This window comes from Mesocricetus auratus, unplaced genomic scaffold (assembly GCF_017639785.1).
Source record: "Mesocricetus auratus isolate SY011 unplaced genomic scaffold, BCM_Maur_2.0 Super-Scaffold_100021, whole genome shotgun sequence".
In the NCBI taxonomy this organism is placed as follows: domain Eukaryota; kingdom Metazoa; phylum Chordata; class Mammalia; order Rodentia; family Cricetidae; genus Mesocricetus; species Mesocricetus auratus.
In genome coordinates this window covers 11169050-11192539 of record NW_024429202.1, presented here as the reverse complement: position 1 = coordinate 11192539, position 23490 = coordinate 11169050, and the positions used below count along the sequence as shown (strand labels likewise).

The window sequence follows — 23490 nt, the reverse complement described above, 5'->3', positions numbered from 1 at the left end:
AATCACTCTCCACTACTTTCTACTGTAAGTTTCAAAATCATGGAGAAATGAATCCAATTCCTGTTCACACTTCTGTAGTTCACAGGTTTGGCCATTTGTTTTGTTTCCTGTTTTAGCGACTTGTTCTAATTCACAAATGAACATAGGTCTTCCTTTGCTCATGACCCACAATGTTTCTTCAGTAATTTCAGTAGTTTAAATGTGCTTTAGGAAAGCAGACTCTCTCTGGTCCCCAACAGACTCATAACCACACAGGCCCAACTCCTCAAAGACCCAGACCTTTAAAGAGCCAGGCAATCACAGAATCAACCTCTCACAGATTATACCCCTCATAGAATCACCCTTCAAAGGCCCAACCTCTCATGGACTCAGCCCCTCCCAGACTCAACCCATCATAGACCAGACCCCAGGAAAATATAAAAAAAGACTGAGATGCCTACTACAGAACCAAGAAAACTCTCTCTACTGATGCATCTTGACCTGGTGGTGTGAATTTTATTCTTTTGTTTACTATTCTTCCTACTTTAACATTCACTAAGCCCTTGTTATATGGGACACTGTCCAACCTTAACCCACACACTGCATGCATGAGAAAGGAAATGTGGTTGGCAATCCCTGGGGAGCTCAGAAGGTATTCCAACTAACCTAAGCCCCTCCCCCAAAGAAAGAATGCTGTCTGATCCCCAAAGCCACTCACCTGCATCTTTTCTTCATTGACCTCTCTGGTTAGAGCTGTTGAGATGTTGCGTAAGAGCTGTACTACAACAGCAATGTTCCCTGGCATGCGGGGAGACTTCTGAATGCTTCTGATGATGCAAGACAAGTCCTTTGGACACTTCTCCATCAACATATCTGCTATGGTCTGAGGATGTCTATGATACTCATGAAGAACCATAGTTGGTTCCGAAGGTTGAACTGAATATAATTCCACATCCTCCTGAAACAGGACCAAAGTAAAGAAATCCTTTATTTGTTTGTGTTAACTACAAAGGTACTTTTGTTAGAACTTAGAAGAGCCCTATTTTACAATTGTATATTACATAATACGCTTTCATGTTCCATTTTCAAAGTGGCATGTAGGGCGGAATAGCTTGACCAATACTAAGATGTATAAAACCAAATATAAGTCTGAATTTCCCAACTGATGGCTCTGTAGCCATTTTCTGAAACAGCAACTGTTTTCTTTAACACATCACTTCAGAAATTTATATCTTGTATATTTATATGGATTATTAATGCCATTTAACTTATTTTTACATTCTCAAGAGGTGAACCAACAGACACCGTTTAAAAAAATATCAGGAGACGGGTGGTGGTGATGCACACCTTTAATCCCAGCACTCGGGAGACAGAGGCTGGCGGATCTCTGTGAGTTCGAGGCCGGGCTGGACTGACAGCCTCCAAAACAACACAGAGAAACCCTGTCTCATAAAACCAAAAAATTAAAAAAATAAAAGTAAAAACAGCAGGATCTGGAAAGATGGCTCAGCAGTTAAGAGTGGGTACCATTCTTTCAGAGATTCAGTTCCTAGATCTGAATTAGGTGGCTCACAGCTGCCTACAACTCCAACTCCAAGAAACCTAAGGCCTTTGCAGATACCCACATCTTATGAAGATTCTGATGGAACTACAGCTTCCCACCTAGCAAAATCTGAGGTGCCGCCCAAATTTCACAAGTTTGGGGGGATATTACTAGTCAGCGAAGTACATTATGAGCATCAAAGCTTTGGGTTATTTTAAGGGCTGAAGGTAAAAATGGAGAACTTGACTGTGGCAACTCTAGGTGCCTCTTCTTCTTCTGAAAAAATGACCAGGGTCCTTCATGTCATGCAGGGGGCAGGATACACTACACAACATTCAGACACACAAAGCAAAGAGAGAAGAGATAGGTAGGTATTTATGTATTCGTAGACAAACAACGTATTGCTACCATGGAAGCCTGTCTTTCCCCCTAAGTGGGAAATGCAATCATCTGAAACTCCACTTCACTCATAGAGCTCTTGTGAGAGTCCATGATGCAGAAGAAAGGACATTACCTCGAAGATGCTGAAGGCATTAAGTGTGTGGCAGGTTTCTGTGACCTTGTGCCATTTCTTGGCCTTACAGGCAAATTTCATGTTGCCCTCACTTTTTGGAGGGCAAGATTGAAAGCAGGGGGCAGCATTGTCATTACAGACACCATCGCATACATCTGGGGAAATAAAAGTTATCCATATCAGATAGAAAGGTCTGAGCATGTGGCTGCTCAGCCAGTCAGTAAGGTGTCACTGCGGCGAAGGCTTATCAATTCTGTAGACATGAGTTTCTTTTCTCAGTCAAATTGAAGGTGATTGAAAATGGGTTAGCAGTCGTAACATAGTTCTGTAACTGCGTCCTTCTGACAGAACCACACACCAAATTCCAGTGTGCAAAACTGACCCAAGTATAAACTTCTCCCATTAAATAGGAGGGAAGAACCCATGGGTTACCATACTGAGTCACCCTCCCATGCCCACAGAGCCCCCTCAAAGACCTCCTCAGTGTCCTAGAGGTACCCAGGTGAGCTCTAGTTTGGAATCCACTCCCTTCGATGTTCTCAAAGAAGCTCCCTTGTCCAGAGCTTTGCAGCAAGCTCCATGATCAATGAGACCCATTCAAGTCACTGACCTGGTTTGAATTAGCTCAATGAGAATTCACAAAGTGGAGCAGAGGATGCTGGGAAGATATGAATATGGCTGGGGCTCAAGACACAATGGATGTGCAGGTAAATAAAGTATAAATGTAATCTATCAAGGTGTCTCATCTCTCATGCCATGAGCCAGAGAGCTGAGAACTGTCTTCTGTCACAACAAATGATTGGTAGCTGCTGTCAACATACCATGTGGTCTGGACATCACCATCTCCTTGCTTTTGCTGGTAGCCTGAAAGGAGAAAATCAAAATTTTCAGCAAAATCAAATGTCAACAGGTGATACCACTGGTCCATCTTAATCACAGACAATCATATCCAAATCAGCCATGATGCAAACACAGCCACTGAAAGCACAGCTGTTGCATATAGCTCAGAGACACATCCTTCAACTTTTCTCCCCAGTGCCAGGCATTAGGACTCTCCTCTCTTCCCAGTCATCATTCTGTATCATTACAGTTTATAGTCTGCACATAAATTACATTCTGGGCAGAGGGAAGTTTACTAGGAAGTTCATGAAGACTTACTTCTCTTGTATGGGCACCACTGAATTCTGGGAGAAGGTCAAGCCTCGAGATCACACGTTCACATGATCATATTTATCATATTTTCAAAGACAAAATATTCCAACTGCTTTCATCTATTGAGATTATCATTTTGTCACTCTATCTCACCTCTTCCTCTTCACACTCTTCCCTATTTGGGGAATCACTAAAGTGGAGCATTTATTAAAGAAATCCAGACAAGGAGCTGAGTCAGGAATGCCTTTCATTGGATTTAATGGGTATATTTATATAGTCTGCAGTCACTTCTAAATTACAAGAAGATCAACCCTTAAGTGTTATTGACTCAAAAAATATTTACAGGTAGCCACAGAACAACACAACAACAAATGTTGAGTGTCCTGACATCTGACAGCTCTTTGGAAAGAAACTTGAAGTTTTCCCAATTTTTATAGCAATACTACATATTTATGTAAAACTGCCAATAGTAAGTGGGAAAGCTAAACAGTGTTATTCCAAACTACCAACGATAAGAAAAGTGTAGGGCAATGCGAAGGGAAAGAATGGGAGGCTGGAGGGATGGCTCAGCAGTTAATTAAGAGCACCGGCTGTTCTTCCAAAGGACCAGGGACCAACTCCCAGGACCCACACGGGAGCTCACAGTCTTCTGTAACTACAGCTCCAGGGCTTCCTAGGGAACCAGGCACACATGTGGTGAATAGATATACACACAGACAAAATATCCATGTACGTAAAATGAATGTTTAAAAAATTTGAAAATGAAAGATGGACCTTTTCATCCTCTACATAGAGAAATTATAAACTCGTTAGTAAGCAAAATGTAAGAAAATACAAGTACAGCTCATAAATTATCGCCAATATTATTTTTGCTGAAAGTATGACTGAGTATTGTTGAGAAATTACTGGATAAAAATCCTTTAAGCAATTATATTTGAAATTTATTTTGATTCTAAGAAAACGCTCAGCCAGGCGTTGGTGGCACATGCCTTTAATCCCAGCACTAGGGAGGCAGAGGCAGGTGGATCTCTGTGAGTTCAAGACAAGTCTGGTCTACCGAGCAAGTTCCAGGACAGGCTCCAAAACAATACAAAGAAACCCTGCCTCGAAAAACCAAAAAAAAAAAAAAGAAAGAAAGAAAAAGAAAAAGAAAAACTCACTTTAATTTTGTATTTTATGTTATTCTTTAAGGGAGTTCCCCCATCCCACCTACCCATGGTTATCTGTCTAGGAAAAGTCCACCAGCCCACCTGGGCTGAAATCCTGACACTGTCCCTTAAGCGGGAATGTTCAACTGTCTGTGCCTCCGCTCCCCCACCTGTAAACAAAGCAGGCATTACTGCTTTTATGGGGAATAAAAGAGTTAACACATGAGAAACCCTTAGGCCAGCCCTTGAAAGTGTAAAATCTGTTTATGGTTTAATCGCTGTTATTATCCTGATACTGAATAGTAATTACATCGAGCTCATGTTTTGTCCTTCCAAGCAATCTTTTCTGATGGATGCTCACTCTGCTATCTGCCTCCACTCACCTGCCTGCTACTGCAGTAATCGTTTTCATGTTACCTTCTCAATTAAAATTTAAGTTCCTGGCCGGGCGTTGGTGGCGCACACCTTTAATCCCAGCACTCAGGAGGCAGAGGCAGGCGGATCTCTGTGAGTTCGAGGCCGGGCTGGACCGACAGCCTCCAAAACAATACTGAGAAACCCTGTCTCGTAAAAAAAAAAAAAAAAAAAAAAAAAAATTAAGTTCCTTAAAAACATGATTATGTATTGTCTTCCGTTAACTCCCTATGTAACTAATTCAAGGTCTTGTACATATGTACATTTGTGTAATAACACATTGGTATGCATGTGTATATTCACAAATACAGGCATATGTATGTTACCATGTGTACAGGAAAAGAGGCAAACTCAATCTTCCTGCTTCTGCACAAAATAAGTGCCCTCTAGTGGCTAGGAAGAGCATTATCCATGGCTCCAACTTTCATTCCAAGAATTTAGCTATTGAGGAAGAAATAAAATTTCTGGACATTGTTGCTTGGCTGACACATAATATTCATTTTATTTTCTTATTAACAATATTATTTTCTCTAAGTTATCAAAAACAATAATGAATGTTCCCTGGTTTTCCTATCAAATAAAACTATGGAGAATCTGAATTGAGTATTTGAGGTCTCTCCATAGCTGAGAAGGTGTTTCTGAGGAAATTCATGATACAGAATACCCTTGGACTGGCCAGTGTATGCTGGCCTCTCATTGTTATTCATGGGAACAAATCCCTAGTGTTTCCGTCAAAAAAGCTGCATTGCTTCCACTAAACTAGGAGGCTACAATAATATTTCTAGAGATCTTGTAGAGTGTGTAGACAGATAGTCCATCCAATCTCCTTATTTGACAAATAAGAATGCAGAGACTGTCAGATGAGGTGACCTGACGAAGGCCAAGCAGGGAACTCCTCTTATCCCTGAGATTAGACTTTGTTCTCCTAATTCCTTCAGCACCGCTCTTTCCAAAGGTCTGACAACGACAGATGAGTAAGCAGAGGGAATTATGGAAGGAAGTGGAAGCCTCTCGAGTCACCCAAAACCCACAGCCATGACTTGCAATGTACCGAAGTCAACAGCTGCGGAGGATCCCTAGTCACTAAACACACTCCAGAGAAGGTGCCATTGACTAACTGGGTGTGTGGGCAGGACATGGGGCGCTGCTGACAAGATGTTCTGGAAAGTCTACCTTCTTACATCAAAGACCTGATTTGCCTCATCCCAGTTAGTATTCTCAGGTACGTCATGCCTGATTTCTCTTCTCAGTTCACATCCAGGTAGCATCCAAGGTGGGTGACTTCAGCTTCAACTGTTAACACTCCTCAACCTCATCTTAGACAAAAAGGCAGATGCTAACCTGCAACCCACTTAAACTGCAGAGCTTCCCAGCGCATGGGTCAGTGAGGGGAGGACCAGCACCCGACAGGTTGAGAACCAGAAACTCAAACAATGGGAAGAAAAGATAGGCTGTCCCTGGTAGGGTGAGCCCCACCAACAATAATAATAACTCTTTTCCGTGTTCTGTATTCACTGAAAATTGTAGAGGAGAAAACGAAACACAGTAGCAAGCTGCGGGCATCAGAATGCCCCCAGAGAAACGTCTTCCCGGAGCATCTGTAATTTCTCTCAGAAACCAGATTTCAGTTCAACAGCGTGGTGAAGGAGAGTTACAAAGAAGGTCAAACTAATTAGATGGTGAATGTTGTTTGGGAAACTTGTGACAAGAACTTCCAAAATCGTTCTCTCCTAAGGAGGCTCCTGTTCATCTTTTCTCAGTGAAGCATGTCCTTCAACACCCAGTCTCTCTCTGTAAAGTAAGGATGAGAGCTTTGCCAGTCAGTCCCAAGGCAACCTTCTAGGTCTCATGGTCAAATAACAGTTCTTTTTCCCCAAAATTCTCAAAATATTTTAAAATCATCTCTTTCCCAGTATTCCCTCACACTCTATTTTTTAAAGTACATTTAAACAATGGAGTACTACTCAGAGGTAACACAAAACAAACCAAACAAAAAACCAAAACAGTGATATCTTGAAATTTGCAGGCAAATGAATGGACCCAGAAAAAGTCATCCTGAGCAAGGTAACCCGGAGTCAGAAAGACAAATATAATATGAACTCACTCATAAGTGAATATTAGACATAGAGCAAAAGACAACCCGCCTACAGGCCACAACCCCAGAAACCCATGGTGACAAAGAGGACCCTAAGGGAGCATACATGGATCCCCCAAGGAAGGTGAAAAAACAAAATTTACATGGGGGATAGTGGATAGTATGGAAGGGGAGAGGAGAGGAGGAGCGGGGAAATGTACAGCCCAGTAAAAAAAAAACAAATAAATCACAGTGAAATTAAAGTATGGTATGAGGCAAAACACACCACAAAGACCCCTACAAAAGTTAAAGGAGTAATTTGCTAGAAACTCCACCCCTGTTCTTCCACCAAGATTCTGAAAGGAAACACTATCACTGCTTTGAGTGGGTTGATGCCTCGTTGTGCCAAATCATTTTGAGGTCCTGTCCTCTAAATGTCTCTAGTGTCCCCTACTCACCGAGGCAACCTTCCCTACCTCTACTGCTCAAGGCCCTCAGGAAGCAGCAGCGACCTAGATATGAATTGAAAGAGTCGCTACCAATATGGGGAGTGAGGCTTTGCTGGACTTCAGAACTGATTGGGGGAATTAATGTGAGACAATTTCATAGCCAAGTGGCCTTTTCTGTCACCTGTCATGGTCATTTCCTCAGGTTGTGCTGGTCCACATCATCACCACATTCCCCTTATACTTCAGCTCTCAGCAAACAGAGCTGGTGAGTGAAGAGTTCTTTGTCCATTTGTTATCTCCTCCAACTCACCACCCACTCTTCCCCCGTTTTTACCTGGCATAATATCCTGCAGGATTCTATAGGCAGAAGAAGCACCAAGCTGTACAACCAAAGGGCGGGGACCATTGTCTTCCACACGGCTGATTTTCTTGCTTCTGTGAAAATAAATGCAAGAGGTCCCCAATGTGAAGCTTTTGTAGCGCTATGCCTCTGCAGGCACAGCGCACCTAAGAGACCTGACTCTGTCTTAGGTGCTGTCCAGATAACTCTCTGACCAGCAGTGGTGACCGTGTGCCCTACCACAATCATCACCAGGAGGCTGCGGGTGGAGGCACCGGACCTGTTTGATGTTGATTTGCATGGCACACCTCACATGGGAATCCCTCTTAACAAAGATGCTTGGTGGATTTCACCTGGCCTACTGGCTATAACAAATAACAGCCTGTATTCCAGCAGTGGGAATGACAGCTCACTCTCTGGGTTAGACGGGGCTGAGAACTGTGTAGGTGGCCACAGAAGATGAGCAGGGATTCTTGTGAATAAGCATGGCCTAGAAATACCTTTGAAGAATAAGTCGTAGGCTTATCCTATTATCTCTCTCCACCTCAACATGAGAGGTGTGTCTCCCTTTATAAGCAGGAGCTTCTGCATTTGATATGAACTTGTTATGTCTAACGGAAACTATGACAAAACTAAAGCGATTGTTTGCCATCTCCAACAATGTTAGCATGTGATGGGCATACAATACACTCAGTAACGCACTGACTAGAAGAAGAGAAATGGACGAAGAGGGCAGGAAGAGAGCAAAGAAAGACGGAAATGTGGGGGGAAGAGCTGACAAAACGCATAAGGGACACAAAGGATTGAATAGGATTCATCTGAGAATATTAACATTAAATCTTACTGTTTTCATCCTGAGTGAGATAGTAATTGAAAGATGCTAGTTGTCTGCACTCCTAGATAAAAGGATTTGCATAATCAGAATTTGTTGTATGCAAGAATGAAACCTGCATGATAAATCTATTATTCTGCATAATTAATACATGTCTATATAAAGCTTTTAAAAACTAAGATTCAACATGTACCAAAAACCATCTGCCCCTCCCATAATGATAGACAGCTAGTTGATAGATTGATAGGTAAATGATAGATAGATAGATAGATAGATAGATAGATAGATAGATAATTGGTAAAATAAAATTCAGAAGACTTGGCTGTTATTGAAAAGCCCAGGGTGTATCATAATGGTTGATTTTTTTTGTTACTTGACCATTTTTAGTCAAAAAGTATTCTTCCACCCAATCATCATCATATATAATAATGTCATTACTTAAATGATGAAATTATATTCATGTTTAAATTCCATTAAAAATCCAACAATTGTGCAAAATATTTGCAGTACATCTTCCAGCATTCTGTTAGTACATTCATGGCTCTCACACAAAAGGACAAACATGCTGCTCATAGTGATGCAAAAGAGCACGTAATTCCCAATAAACTCACAGCCACTTTCACATCTTTCATTTCATCCTAAGTCACTCAAACAGATAATGACTCCCTGTGAAAAGCACTCTAGTGATCTGTCAGACCATCACCAAGGCCATCACTACTTTGAGCACACTTAGTGTAACAGAAATACTAAAGCCGTGGATGAACTTGTTGCCATAGTTCTGAGAAAACCTAAAAAGAAAGCTAAATACTTCTGAATTAACTTTCTCTTTAAATTTTGTCATCATTCTGGGACACAGCATAGTGGTAACATATTTGCAAGGCTGTAAGTTCAGTCTCTAGCATCTCTCTCTCTCTCTCTCTCTCTCTCTCTCACACACACACACACACACACACACACACACACACACCAATAACAACAACAACTACTACTCCATCCAAACAGAAATCCCTTAAGAAACTGAGAGATGGCTAAATCAGTAAGATGTCTGCTGTGCATGCATGAAGAGCTGAGTTCAATTTTCAGCACCCAGATAAAAACCAAGAGTAGCTGCAGGTACCTATAATGCCAACACTGGGGAAGCAAAGAGAGAAAGGTCCTTGGGGTTCATTGGCCAGTCCAACAAAGAAAATTGTCAAGTTCCAGATTGAGTAAGAGATCTCAAAATAATAAAGTAGAGGGACTGAAGAGATGGCTCAGACATTAAGAGCACTTGATGCTCTTCCAGAGGATGGGAGTTGGGTTCCCAGTACCCAGACTGTGACCCCAGCTCCAGAGCATGGCAGCCATATACACTTCCATACACATACACACACTAAATAACAACAACAACAGCAATAACATAACAACAATAATAATAATGTAGAGAGCAACTGAGGAAGACACTTGATTTTGATCTCTGGCCTCCACATACATGCTCACATGTACACAAACAGATCTGCACAAAGAAACATGCACAGACATATGCACAGATACAAAAATACAGAAAAGTATTTGTCCTAAGGAAAAAAAACTTTACAAATGCTCTAAGGAATGATAAGAGCTAATAAAGCCAGATGTGGTGGCTCTCACCTGTAACTAAAGCTGAGGCAGGAGGATCTCTGAGAGTTCAAGCCTAAACTGCATAGCTAGCTAGGGCCCTGTCTCAAGAAGGAAGGGAGAGAGGGAGGGAGGGAGGGAGGGAGGGAGGGAGGGAGGGAGGGAGGGAGGGAGGGAGGGAGGGAGGGAGGGAGGGGAAAAATAATAGGAGTCATTACTCAACTCAGAATCTTAAGTAGACATTTTTTAATAAAATGACAATTAAGTTCTACAAACAAAGATGGAAATTGTTTTGTTTGCCTAAAATTGTTGTGTTTTATACATAAAAACCTTGATTATATATAATTTTTACTTTAACTTTTTTTTTGAGAAAAAGCCTCTCTGCATAGCCCTTGCTGTTCTAAAACTCTCTTTGTAGACCAGGCTGGCCTCAAACTCGCAAAGATCCACCTGTCTCTACCTCCAAGTGCTGGGAGTAAAATTGTGTGCCACCCACCTGGTTTGCTTTACCTTTTAAAGAGTTAGTGTAATGTTCATAAAAAATGGTTTTGGTTATTACTAAACATATGTTTATATTCAGGGCAAAACAATCATTGTTTGATGTGGAAACATTCTCCTCTAGGCCTTCATTAGACTTTGCAAAGGGGCCTTTTTGACGGCTGTGTTGCTACAGAGACCCAGAACCTCCTAACACCATCTCTAGTACCCAAAAGCACCTTGTCACACATAGAAGCCAGACTCTGGGAAGCTGTCTTTCCCTACCTTGACCATTTCTTGGATTTGGCTTATAGAACAGGCTGCTCCTTTAGCAGAGCAGTGTGTTTTAATACGGACTTGTGGGGAAAAGTTTTTCTGCCCTGTGAGTTCAGTTATTAAGATGCAGTTCTTAGCCCCTTCTCCATGGCATGAAAGCAGAAGGTTCAGAAGGAGCAGGAAGGTCTGGCTGCAGGACAGAGGCACAACTCAAATACTCAATGCATCCCCCATCTCCAGGGCCTCGAGCTGTGCATTCTTTTCAAAAGCCATGGTGTGTGGTAGAAAGATACATACACACTCGTAAGTATTCATTAACTAACACCCACTTTTCCCTCACCCTCCTCAAGGAAGCCAAAGTATGATGGAACACTTGGTGCCCAACCCAAGGCCTGGGATTACAGTGAGCTTCTCCCTGGAATACAGCATACCCTAGAGGAAAGGGAATGTGCTCTACATGCAGAGATAGTCCAACCTTCCATATTCCACAAAACAATCCCCATCTGTGCTGGAAACTTAACTTTCAAGTATTCCTCCCTATGTCTAACCCCGAAGCACACAGATGACTGTCCACAGCTCAGCTCACACGTTAAGACAAAGCCAGCACAAAGCAACTGCATAGGCAGTGTGCTGGGATATGCTGAGTGTATGGTTCAGATAGAAAATGGCTTTCACAAGGTTGCATTTCAAGACTGGAAAATTCAGATTCATCTTGGAACACCTGATCCATGGCTCCTAACTGAGGTTGCCCATTGGTGCCCGTGAGGGATTGGCACCAGGACCTTCCTTGTATGCTGATATCTGGGAATGTTCAAGGCTTGCACATAAACTGCATATGACCTCCCCATAGCCTCCTTTAATCATTTCCTGATTATCTCTAACGATTAAGATAATACAGGGAAGCAGGAGATGAAGCAGTTTCAAAGGAGGAGATGCAATGTAAAGACTCATAATATTGTTATACTGTGTTTGTTATAGGATGACAATAGAGTGTGCACATATTCGATACAAGAGCAGTGTGTGTGTGTGTGTGTGTTCGTGAGTGTCCATGGTTAAATTCACAGATGGGAACCTCAAGATCATGGAGGACCAACTCTGAACTGTTCTTGCTTGCCTTCTTTGAGCTTGTTGGAAAGGGACACCACTGGTTGTCCTTGCTAGTAAAGCAACCAATGACAACAGTTTTGTGGGTTCTGCCTCCCAGACACTTGTACATCCCAACAGAGATTTTCTGAGGCAGCCTTTCCAGTGGCAGGGAGTACAGGCTCTGTGTCACATGAACAGGAGAAATCTCTGGAAGCAAGGATGACTTTTCATAATCCAAGCCACACCTACAGAGCTGCCTACACATGTATGGGTGAGCCCTCAGTTCCCCCAGAAGCCCAGTTTGCTAAAGTTCAAGTCTTTCTCATTGGTCCCTCTGAGCCAGTTCCTCTAAACCAGCGGTTCTCAACTTGTGGGTCTCAACTCTCACAGCGGTCATATATCTGATATTTACATTACAATTCATAACAGGAGCCAAATTACAGGTATGAAGTAGCAATGAAATAATTTTATGGTTGGGGGAAGTGTGTTAAAGGGTTGCTACGTTAGGAAGGTTAAGAATAACTAGTCTAAGGGAGGACTGATGAGCAAAGGGGTTAAGACTGGGCTGGTTTAACCCCCAGAAACAGCTGACCTGATAAGGGTTAGCTCTTGAATCCCAGGCTGATGCCTAGGGATCCAGCATGGGACTGATCAAGACCCCCTAAATAGGGGTGTCAGTGAGGAGGCCTAGGCAATCTATTGAGCCTTGGGTAGTAGATCAGTATTTATCCCGGGTATACAAATGGACTTTGGGTGCCCATCCAACAATGAGAGATGCATTCTCACCCTGGGGGTCTAGGGCCTGCCCTGGATGAAATGACAGACTATGGACACCCCCATGGAGGGCCTCACCGTCCCTGGAGAAATGAGGGGATATTGGGGGGGGATTGGTGGGAGGGCGCAGGAGGAGGGGAGGGAAACAGAGAGGGACCTGGAATTGACATGTGAAGCAACCTTGTTTCTAATTTAAATTTAAATTTAAAAATAAAAAAAGAATGACTAGTCTAAACTGTTGTTGAATTGTGCTCTTTCCTCTTCACACATTGCGGGCTCAAGCTGTGCCGAAAACAGATGAACACTGAGCCTAAGATCCAAACATCACACAGGGTGAGCATGAGCCCATGACATCTGTGTCAGGCGCCGAGCAAGGTGTGTCCTGAGAACCGTCTACCTCATGAGTCACCACAAAACCAAAGACAATTTACTGTCATCCAGACTCTGCAAGCATTGAGACTAACAACATGCAAAATTTAGGGCTGGGGTAATGGCTGAGTCAGCCAAATGCTTGCTATGCAAACATGATAACCCAAAAATAATTTCCCTGGACCCAATTAAATGGTGGAAAGAAAAAAACTGACTTGTACAAGTTATCCTCTGACCTCCACACCAAGTATATAAATAAACATTTTTAATTAAGAATTCTGAAATGGAGCAGAATGCCATAGAAAAGAACAATTCGTGAATATTACTGTATCTGAACTCCTTTTTAACTAACCGTAGATTAGACAGAATCTCCTTAAGTGTCACCAAGTCCAAAATGTACCCGTCTGAAGCCTGCCCTGGGCTCTGAGGATCAGCGCTTCATGTTTCGTGCTCTCCCATAGCTTAGCAGAAAGAAAAGCACAGGAGAGATGGGAAAGCAAGACTCCAAGGCAAAGGTCTTCATCCAGTCATGAGGCTCTGCTGCAGGCTTCAAGACTATTTCAGTGTGAATTTTGGAGGGACAGTCGAACTGTAGCATCATCCGACTGAAGAAATTCTAAACTCGATGTTCGGGATGCATTGTGAAATGGCAAGAGGACTCCCTCATCTGTAGCAGAAGTAACGACTCTAGGCCTATCCCAAGATAAAAACAGAAATCAGAGCCTTAACATATTTGCACATGGAATTGAAGGAAATTCTGACACTCTGTTTAACAAAACTCTCAGCGGCAGAGAGGTGGGCCCAAGGAGCAGGTTCGTTCCTTGCCAGCCTTACAATCCTGCTCTTCCTAAGCCGCTGGCTTCCTCAGACTGTCTTGTCTCTGCCTCCAGTGGAGTTCTTCCTGCCCGATTCATTGGTGGGAGATTTACAATGGGGCTGGAGATTCTGGGTTTGGATCTCCAGCACCGGTTAATCCCCAGCAAAGCTGCAGGCATGCTGGAGATTGGAGAGGCAGAGACAGGTGGATCCCTGGGGCTTGCTGCCCAGTCAGTCTCAAGGAAACTGTAAAGTCCAAGTTTAGTAAGAAGCCCTGTCTCAAAAGCAAGGTGGAGAGTCACAGAGGAAGACTCCTATTGAGGCCTCTATCTAGCCTTCACATGCTCACATACATGTAAGTGCACACACACGTGACACAATCCACATATGCAAATTCCTCACAGTGAGCTTTATGTACAGGAGAATCTGATATGAAAATGTGTTTTAATTATACATCAGTTCAAAGGAAAAATGTAAAATAGTGAATCATAGAAAACTTTGGTAGTTGGGCTGGGGATATGACTCAGCTGGTGGAATGCTTGCTATGGATTTGATCCCCAGAATCACATAAACCGGACATCTTGGCACATGCCTGTAATCATAGTACATGGAAGATGGGAAGATCAGAAATTCAAGGTCATCATCATCTACATAGTATTTGAATCCAGCCTGGACAACTTGAGGCCCTGCCTCAAAAAGAAAAGTACTTCCAAAGTCAAAATAACCTCATGGACTTTAAAAGTGACTCAGATTGGAGCTAAATGACAGTAATAAAAAGTATCAACCTATTTGGCAGTAGGGTGGGAGGGAGGGGGGAGGGGGAGTGCGGGAGGAGGGGAGGGAGAGGGAACTGGGATTGACATGTAAAACAAGTTATTTAAAATTAAAATAAAAAATGATAAAATAAAAAAGTATCAACCTAAGTAACATTTGAGGCAATTCAACAGCTCATGCTGATAAAGGAGAAAAACAAACAGAAAGACAGCAACTGTAACAGGTAATCTCCAGTATCAACTTCATTAGATAGAGAGAGATCTGGAAAATTTAAATTATACTTCTGGTTGCCTCCGTGGAGACTTCTGCAAAGATGGTTGGCACTTGGGTTAGCAAAGAGAGAGGGGGGAAGACCCACTGTGAGCATGGCAGCCCCGTGAGAGGTTGGAGCTTCCGGTTGGGAAAGCACACAGGGGAAGTGGGCTGTACTCTGGAGTCCAGGCATCTGCTGGAGCCTGGTCCATGAGCTCTTAGAAGATGGACCCACAGCAGCACCTCCCTCACCCAGGAGCTTCCCAGCCTTCAGCCTCACACCTGGCCTACATCATCGGTCTCTCTCCTCTCACTCTGTAGATGTGTGTGCCAATCTACAACTCCTCTTCTGTACTTGCTTGCAGGTTGGGGATGGGGGAGGGCAGTTATTGTTTCTTTTCCTCCGGAGAACCCTAACTAACACAGTAATAAAAGTATGAACTCAATAAGATAACTAAAAGCAGAGATCGTTAGAGTCCCTTAAAAAATAGAAAATGTAATTCTAAAACATACACACACTCACACATATGTATCCACACACTCACACATATGTATCCACATACACACATATACACAAACTCATACATTCACACACTCACACATACACATTGACACACTCGCATGTATACATTCTCATACACACATTCACACACACTCACACATTCCAACATACACATTGACACACTCACTCACAGACACATACACACACACACACACACACACACACAGGAAAAAAGAATTGGAAGGAAGATGGCTTAAGTCACAAATGGACAAGTGTCAGACATCCAGAATCAGGCTCCATGGAAAGTGTTTTTGACAGCAGATTTCTTTTTTCTAGAGGATAGTGGAATCCTCCAGAAATTTTGTTTCCCAAAATTTTGTTTCTCAAAATTCTGCTTCAACAACATGTGAAAAATAGAAGATTCTAGTAGTCATGGTGGAACACACCTTTAATCTCAACCATCAGAGGGCAGGGGTAGGAAGATCTCTGTGAATTTGAGGCCAGCCTGATCTACACAGCAAGTTCCAGGGTAGCCAAGGCTACACAGAGAGACCCTGTCTCAAAAGAAAAACAAAAGTAGATTTTAAAATATCACTCCACCTCATCTTATTTTACATCTTATAACTCCTCTCTTCAATATCAGGATCACTGTTTAGACACTGGTGCTTCTTATGAGGCAAAATTGAAATACAGAAATCCCTTTAGTACTTTCAATAGAAAATGCAGTATAATAAATGTAATTGTATTTTTCTGCTTTGTTTTACATTTAGGGGAGGGAAAGTCGTGGATAGTATTTATGTACTTAGAGTCAGTAATTTCATCAAGAGGGGAAATAAAGAAGAAACAAATCTAGGAACAGATAATGGGGAGGATTAAGATAATATTTGGGTAGCACTTGGCTTGATTTATGTGTTTTCATTATGTAATTTTTCCCCTGAATCACTCTTGTTACTCCAATTTTAATCATCAGTCATTATTATAAGCATAGGATGCTCGGTACTTCAGCAAAAGGGTTCCAAGGCCTCATGTACATGAGAGGACTCAGAAAAGCTCAACATGAAAACTCAAGATGAGGAGCTGCAGCGATGGCTCCTACAGAGGATCCCAGTTCAGTTCCCAGCACCCACATCTTGCAGCCCACAATGACCATAACTCCAGACCCCTGTGGTCCAATGACATTGTCTGACCACCAAGAGCACCAGCATACACGGCATACAGTCACACAGACACAGACATACACATAAATGAAAACAAATTCATTAAATACACAATGATACTATAACTGTCATGAAAATACATATAAACATGTAATAGTTGGCCACAAAATGATTTTTTACCTTCAGATCTTCATAAAAGCACTGCATGCATAGTATACACCCTCACATCTGTGCTCATTGGTAAGGAATAATTATCTCTTCCTTCACAAAACGAGAATACTGAAGTGAAAACTTTTAAGTTGCAGCCAAACTCCAATTCAAAACAGAAGATAGAATTAAAAGGTAGACTCTTGACTCAGTGGCTTAATGATTATATGTAAAAATGCACATTTACACAACAAACAATTTTTAATCTGTTCACAACTTGGAGTTGTCAATTTTTATGAATTCATCTATCTTGTATCTTATTTCTCCACCCCTCCCATCTCATACAGGTGCCTGTGAGTGTGTGTGTGTGTGTGTGTGGTCAGAAGATAATTTGTAGGAGTCAGTTCTCTCCTAACATGTGAGTCCCATGGTTTTAACTAGGATCATCAGGCTTGGCAGCAAAGATCTTTTTTAACGCATTGACCCATCTCACCAGCCTAAAATGTAATCACTTTAAACTCTGTCTGTATAGCTGCTACAACTGGGGCATTATGCTGAACAGGACACTTTGTAGTGCTTGCTTACATACGTTATTCTATGCACAGCAATCTGGCTGGACCATTCTGATATGGGTAGAGTTTTGGGTTTGTTGACAACAATTAAACAGATTTAATAAGCTTTCCTAACGATAAAAAATGGGTTAATTCACACCATCCCAATCTTTCCAAACAAAGGTTTAATTGGGAAAAACAGTGCCAATAATAAGTAAGGACTTTGGTTGATGAGCAGTCAGATGCTTTCAAGTTTGGCGGCTCGAGGCTTGCTTTGCCTTTGTGAGGGGAGAGTAGGTTAGTAGGTATTATTATTGCTGTTGTTTTTATTATACTATCATTATCGCTATAAATTACCTGCCTAGACATGTTCACATCTCAACCAAACTTGTCTGGAATTGCCTGCCCTTTCAGTGTTTACCATGGTGCAGCCACGTGAACAATGATATGCTTGGCCAACTCTTTGAACTAAGGCAAAGCAGCTGACCTCGCTGGGCCTATAAGCCCTTGGCACAAGAATTTCAAAGCCTAACCAGGAAGAAAATTAGGCTTCCTCCCTTCATCCAGAAAAGGAGAAAACAATGGCAGCTCAAAGCAGTCATTCCTGACTTAATCGCACAGCAGAATTCCAAGGGGAATTTCTGGTCCTGAATTCAAGGAGAATTTCTGGAAGGAAGGCTCAGACACCAGTATTTCCCACTAAACTCTTTAGTGTTGGTTTGTCATTTTTAACATAAACTACGGTTACCTGGGAAAAGGGCAACTCTGTTAAAGAACTGCCTCCATCAGACTGGCCCATGGGCAGTCTTAATTGATGAAACAAGAAGACCCAGCCACTGTGGGCAGTGCCATCCACCCCGGGGCAGGAAGGCCTGGGCTGAATGAGAAAAGCAGCTGAGCAAGCCAGGGGGAGCAAGACAGTAACGAGCATTCCTTCCTTCCTGCTGTCTGCTGCTGGGTCTGCTTTCAAACTTGCTTAGACTTGCCTCGGGAACGGATGGTACATATCCTGTAAACCAACAAACCCATCCCCCCCCCCAGGTGGTTTTGGTTGTTTTATCACAGCAACAGAAAGTAAGCTAGAACATCTTCATTCTGCATGATTTCATTACTGCTGACAAACAGGCATGGAAATGTGAGGACACCTCTATGCCACACCTTGACTGCGCTCATCATTCGTGAAAAGGCCAGCGTTTAGCACTTCCCACCTGATATGAGCATTGAGAATGAGGGGAAACCCCAGGATTGGTATTAATAAGTCATTGAGAACAATCCATCCACTGAAGGAGGTGAAGAACAAATCAAGACGATGCCATAGGAAAACCAAAGTGAAAACTGAGAGTTGGATCACTGTCTTTCATGCCCTGGATACCCCAGTATTGGGAGGCAGTTCCTTTGAGACACTCAAGCTAGCGTGGCTTAGGAGTCTGCTTGCTGCATTTAAAAGCTTTAGAAACAGTATGCAAAGGCAATAAGAGTCTACAACTTTTATAAAAATGAAACCAGGACAGGAGAGGGTGTTCAATAGTTACGAACACTGGCTCTTCCTCTATAGAACTTGGGTTCAAATCCCAGCACCCACGTGGCAGTTAACAACTAGCTGTAATTTCCGTTCTAAGGGATCCAACACACTCTTCTAGCCACTACGGGTACCAGGCACAGATATTAGTGCACAGACACAAGTGCAGGCAAAAATACGCATAGATATAGATTAAAAAAATAAACATAAAAAATAAACTAAAACCAGCGGTTTTCCTATCGAATTATGGCTATTTACTGGCTATTCTATTAAGAGAAATAATTAGAAATAACAATTTCTATAGATTCCCAAAGCTATATATTCCCAAGACTACCCGCTAAATTGTAGGTTTTCCGAAGTACCTAAGAGGGGCGAAGGCTATTTTCTGCTGTCGAGTTCAATCACTTCTCACTCACAGACAGTACTGAGGGACAGTGACAGCAGTGGGAGTGACCTGCCCCACTAGGAAGAAGCACATCATCACTTAATGGTCCACAATTTCCAGAATTCACTGAGGGTTAATCCCAGCACTCGGGAGGCAGAGGCAGGTGGATCTCTGTGAGTTTGAGGCCAGCCTGGTCTACAGAGCTAGTTCCAGGACAGCCTCCAAAACAATACAGAGAAACCCTGTCTTGAAAAACCAAAAAAAAAAAAAAAAAAAAAAGAAAAGAAAAGAAAAAGAAAAAGAAAAAGAAAGAAAAACTGACCATTTTTGAAACACACTTGTACTATTGTTCTCCATAGGCACACTACCCCCGTTACCCCTTAGACCCAGGGAAAACTGCTTCCAAACTTATTCCCTAGCTCTCCCCCATATCCAAGTCTAGAAAAACAAATCCTGGTTTCTGTTTACAAAATTTCATTCATCCAGCAAACACACAGTGTTGGAGTAACTCCATACTCTACAGGTATGGCTGGAAAGGGATGTGGGTGGAATATAATCTATAGAGACTCAAAACAAAGCACTTGGGGGCTGGGAACTAGCCCAGTCAGTAATGTGCTTGCTGCTCAAGCATAAGGGCCTGTTTGTCTCCCCAGCATCTACGTAAAAAGGCAACGAACTGGAGTGAGCACCTGTAGCCTCCATGCTAAGGGGCAGAAACAGAGAGATCCTAGGGGCTCCAGTATGGACAGACCCTGTCTCAAAATACAAGGTGAAGAGCAATAAAAGACACCCAGTGTCAAACTCTGGTCTCCACATGAATGTATACATATGTGCATATGCGACCCACATACAGATATGTACCTACTTCAGCACTTGATCGATATCTCTCTCTCTGTCTCTCTCTGTCTCTCTCTCTGTCTCTCTCTCTTTCTCTCTCTCTCTCTCTCTCTCTCTCTCTCTCTCTCTCTCTCTCTCTCTCTCTCTCTCTCTCTCCCCCAGACACACACACACATGTACACAGATGCTCATGTACACACACAAAAAAATTGCAAGGCTTGCAATAAGACTAAGCTAACTCTCAATGTACTGAAGATCACTCATCTGAGCTACTAAGAAGTCAAAAGAGCTTCCAAAATAAAAATACAAATACCGATCATCTCTGAAAGAGTAAATGAAACAAGCCCAAAATAATGAGAGATAAATGTGAGCTTCCCTTTCGGGTCAATAAGCTTTTTCCAATGGGGGAACAAACATTTTGTCAAAATTCAAAGAGTAAACATTTTGAATAAGAATTAAGCTTTTAAGATGCACTCAACTGCAAAGACTCCACCTGGGAACAGACAGCATAAGAGAAGGGTCAACCACAATATGGTTTTAAGAAAGAGCAAGAAAACACAGAGGGCTGGCAGGATTGCTCAGTGAACAAAGGCACTTGCTGACAGGACAACCTGAGCTCCATCCCTGGGCCCCACATGACCAAAGAACACAAGTGACACTTGAAGATACCTTTCTAAGCCAAAAGAAACCCCCCTCAAGGTCAGGCAGGCTCGGTGGAGGTGTAGGACCAGGAGATGACCATACCTCCACTAACTGATGGTACTCCAGGGCTTTTTGAGAAGGTATAAAAATTTTCCTCTCGTATCAAGGAGACTTTGAAGTTGGCGAAACTTCCATAATAAAATTAAGTGTTAAACAGCACAGCATCTGACGGGAGAAAATGACAAAGGTTTCATGACCACCTGTGTTTAAACACATGAGATTACCAGATGGGGAGTCAGATGGAATCAGTTTTTCGGATGCTCTAGTTTCCCGTATTTCAAAATGTAGACAGGATCAGGAGAGCACAGAACCAAAGATGCAAGTAAAAATATCTTCAGCCATGACTGGAGCTTTTACTGAATAGAGCTTCCAAGTCACCAAATTCTTCTTGGTCCTTATTCCCTGCATGTGTTATTGAGGCGCAAATAGCCAAAGCCTCCCAGCTATGCTGACATAATTAGCTGCTTATGTCTGAAATTCCTCAGCACACATCATCGGAAGAGGACGCAGGAGTACTCACCATAGCTGGACAACAAGATTCTCGGAGACATCTGCCCTCTTCCCTGGTAGCTTGAGAGAGGGGCATCAGTGACTTTCCTTGGTCATCTCTCCCTTCAGATCAGCAGCTGGGCTCCTGTACCTCTTGAGTAGTCACTTCAGCTCCAAATGGCAACTCCAGAGACTGAGACAGCTGTGCTGGGCTCTGCCTTCCCACAGACAGCTGCCCCATGTGCTGAGGAGCCCCAGCCTGACAGACAGGTCCTGTCTGGGAGCAGCATCTGCAGAGGGAGGGGCACAGAGCTGGAGAGTGCATGAGTCAAGCGCCAAGGGACACACACTCTCTCTCTCTCTCCAAGGGTAAAGGCTCTGCCTTTTACAAGAGGCCCAGGACTGTGGCAATGGCACGGGATTCATGGTCCTTGGTCATGCTGTCTCACCTGGCAAGTCTACCTGAGTCTGAGAACCGGGACAAGTGGTAGTGCAGTTCTCTGTCCCTTGTGGTTGTGGAGACACAGATGTGCCACCATGGTGGCCAGCAATTCAGAATTCCAGCCCCTCCACCAGCCTGGGCTACATGTTACTGATAAGGAGGCCCTTGTGACTGGCAGCAGGCAAAGGGGGAAAAAAAAAAAGGTTGTTGTTTTTCTTAGTCACCGGTATCTGGGAGCTAGTTTTTACTACAGCAAAACCTAGCCTACAATGACTGATGTAAACACATGGACTCTTTAAAAGCAACAGGATCGTACCTTTCTGAAACTTAAAGCAACTAAAAAAAATCCTTTCCAAGATTTGAGGAGGCAGGGGGATTGAGGGCGTGGGTTTTTTTGTTCATTTGCAGGCAGCGGTGGGGCTTTGGTTTTTGTTTAAGTATTCAGGGCCTTTTTGATTTTCAGTCATGTGTGGAAAACTACATTCACGGTTATGTAGACTATGTCCTTTCCTTTTTAAACACTCCCAGAAAAGTTCTTGCAGTGTAGTGAGAGGCATGCTGGCCTGGCCTGCTTTCCATTGTCGTGATAAACGCCAAGAGCAAAAGCGATTTGGAGGGGAAGGGGCTTATTTCACCTTACAGCTTATATATAGTCAATCATCCATCAGGAAGAGAGGTCAGGCCAGGAAGCTGGAGGCAGCAATTGAAGCAGAGGGCAGGGAGGAATGCTACTCACTGGCTTGCTCTCTGTGGCTTGATCAGTCTGCTTTCTGGCACAGCCTAGGACCACCTGCCCAGGGGCCGTACCATCCACAGTGGGCTAGGCCCTCATCATCAGTCAGTAATTAAGAAAATATCCCCACAGACTTGCTGCCTACAGACCAATATCATGAAGGCATTTTCTCAGTTGACCCAAGTGTATGTCACATTGACAAAAACTGACCAGCATATTCACTTTAGTTCTAACACACACACACACACACACACACACACACACACACACACTGCCAGAACTCCCATCTCCCCTCTGTGGCCTGGACTATTTTAGATATTCTAGGAGGTGATCAGAGCAGGACGGGGGAGTTAGTAGGTACTGACTTGCTTTGCATTTTTACAAGCTCTAGATTTCAAAATCCTCTTTGGAGTAAACACTCCCAAATGGAAATCTTGTTAAGTACCTCAAATGGGAAAATTCTATTTTCTAGCATATTTTATTTTTAGAATGTTAGGTTCCCATTGGAATTGACCTGAGAATATAAAAAGGTTAACTTAAGAGCTTTAATTTAAAAGCACAAGATCTCTCATTTATCTCCATCTCAGCTCTTGCTAGTGTCATACTTATTACAACCAAAGAAGTTCACAGACATATCTTCATCAATCAGTTTCCTTCTCAATATGAACGATTTCTGACACATCAGAAATATGTGGATTTGCAGACTCCCTTAAAGATGCCCCTTTGGAAGGGCTTATGAAGCTCCACCCCTAAGGGAGGTGCTAATGGAAACTGATGGTGGCTGATGGATGCTCCAGTAGATGGTTTTAACAGTGGCTTTTAACAGCAGCAGGTGAAGTGGGAAGAGAAAAATTGAGGCCAGAGATAGGGGAGGAACCAGAGGAGAAGGAGTACCAGGGAAATTTGATCAAAAGCAGTACATGCATGTATGAAATATTCTCAGACAGTAACATAAAGATGCCTTCTTTGCTCCCAGAGTTTACAGTCTTAGGGGAAGAAAACACATGAGCACATCTGAGTGTTTCTCTAAGACCTGACAGTTATTGCAATTGCAAAGCAGCGAGGGGAGCCTGGAAGCTGGCTTGGTCTGCTGCTGCCCCATGAACCATCCAGGGCCAGTCCAGACCTAGAGGAATTCGTTCACTTCATACGAGGAGCATA

The 23490-nt window shown here is 42.8% G+C and overlaps 1 protein-coding gene across 1 annotated transcript in view; it reads right to left on the bottom strand.

Moving 5' to 3' along the window:
• Nucleotides 1-22108, bottom strand: part of Adgrf2 (adhesion G protein-coupled receptor F2) — a 38783-nt gene extending 16675 nt beyond the window's left edge. Inside the window, exons 1-6 of the mRNA XM_040729521.1 lie at nucleotides 21186-22108; nucleotides 20708-20830; nucleotides 7608-7708; nucleotides 2858-2900; nucleotides 2037-2191; nucleotides 698-937 (exon numbers count right to left, since the gene is read on the bottom strand). Of these exons, the coding sequence (XP_040585455.1) occupies nucleotides 698-937; nucleotides 2037-2191; nucleotides 2858-2900; nucleotides 7608-7679 (510 nt within the window). The 5' untranslated portion in view covers nucleotides 7680-7708; nucleotides 20708-20830; nucleotides 21186-22108. The remainder of the gene's footprint in view (nucleotides 1-697; nucleotides 938-2036; nucleotides 2192-2857; nucleotides 2901-7607; nucleotides 7709-20707; nucleotides 20831-21185) is intronic.
• Nucleotides 22109-23490: the final 1382 nt, after the last annotated feature.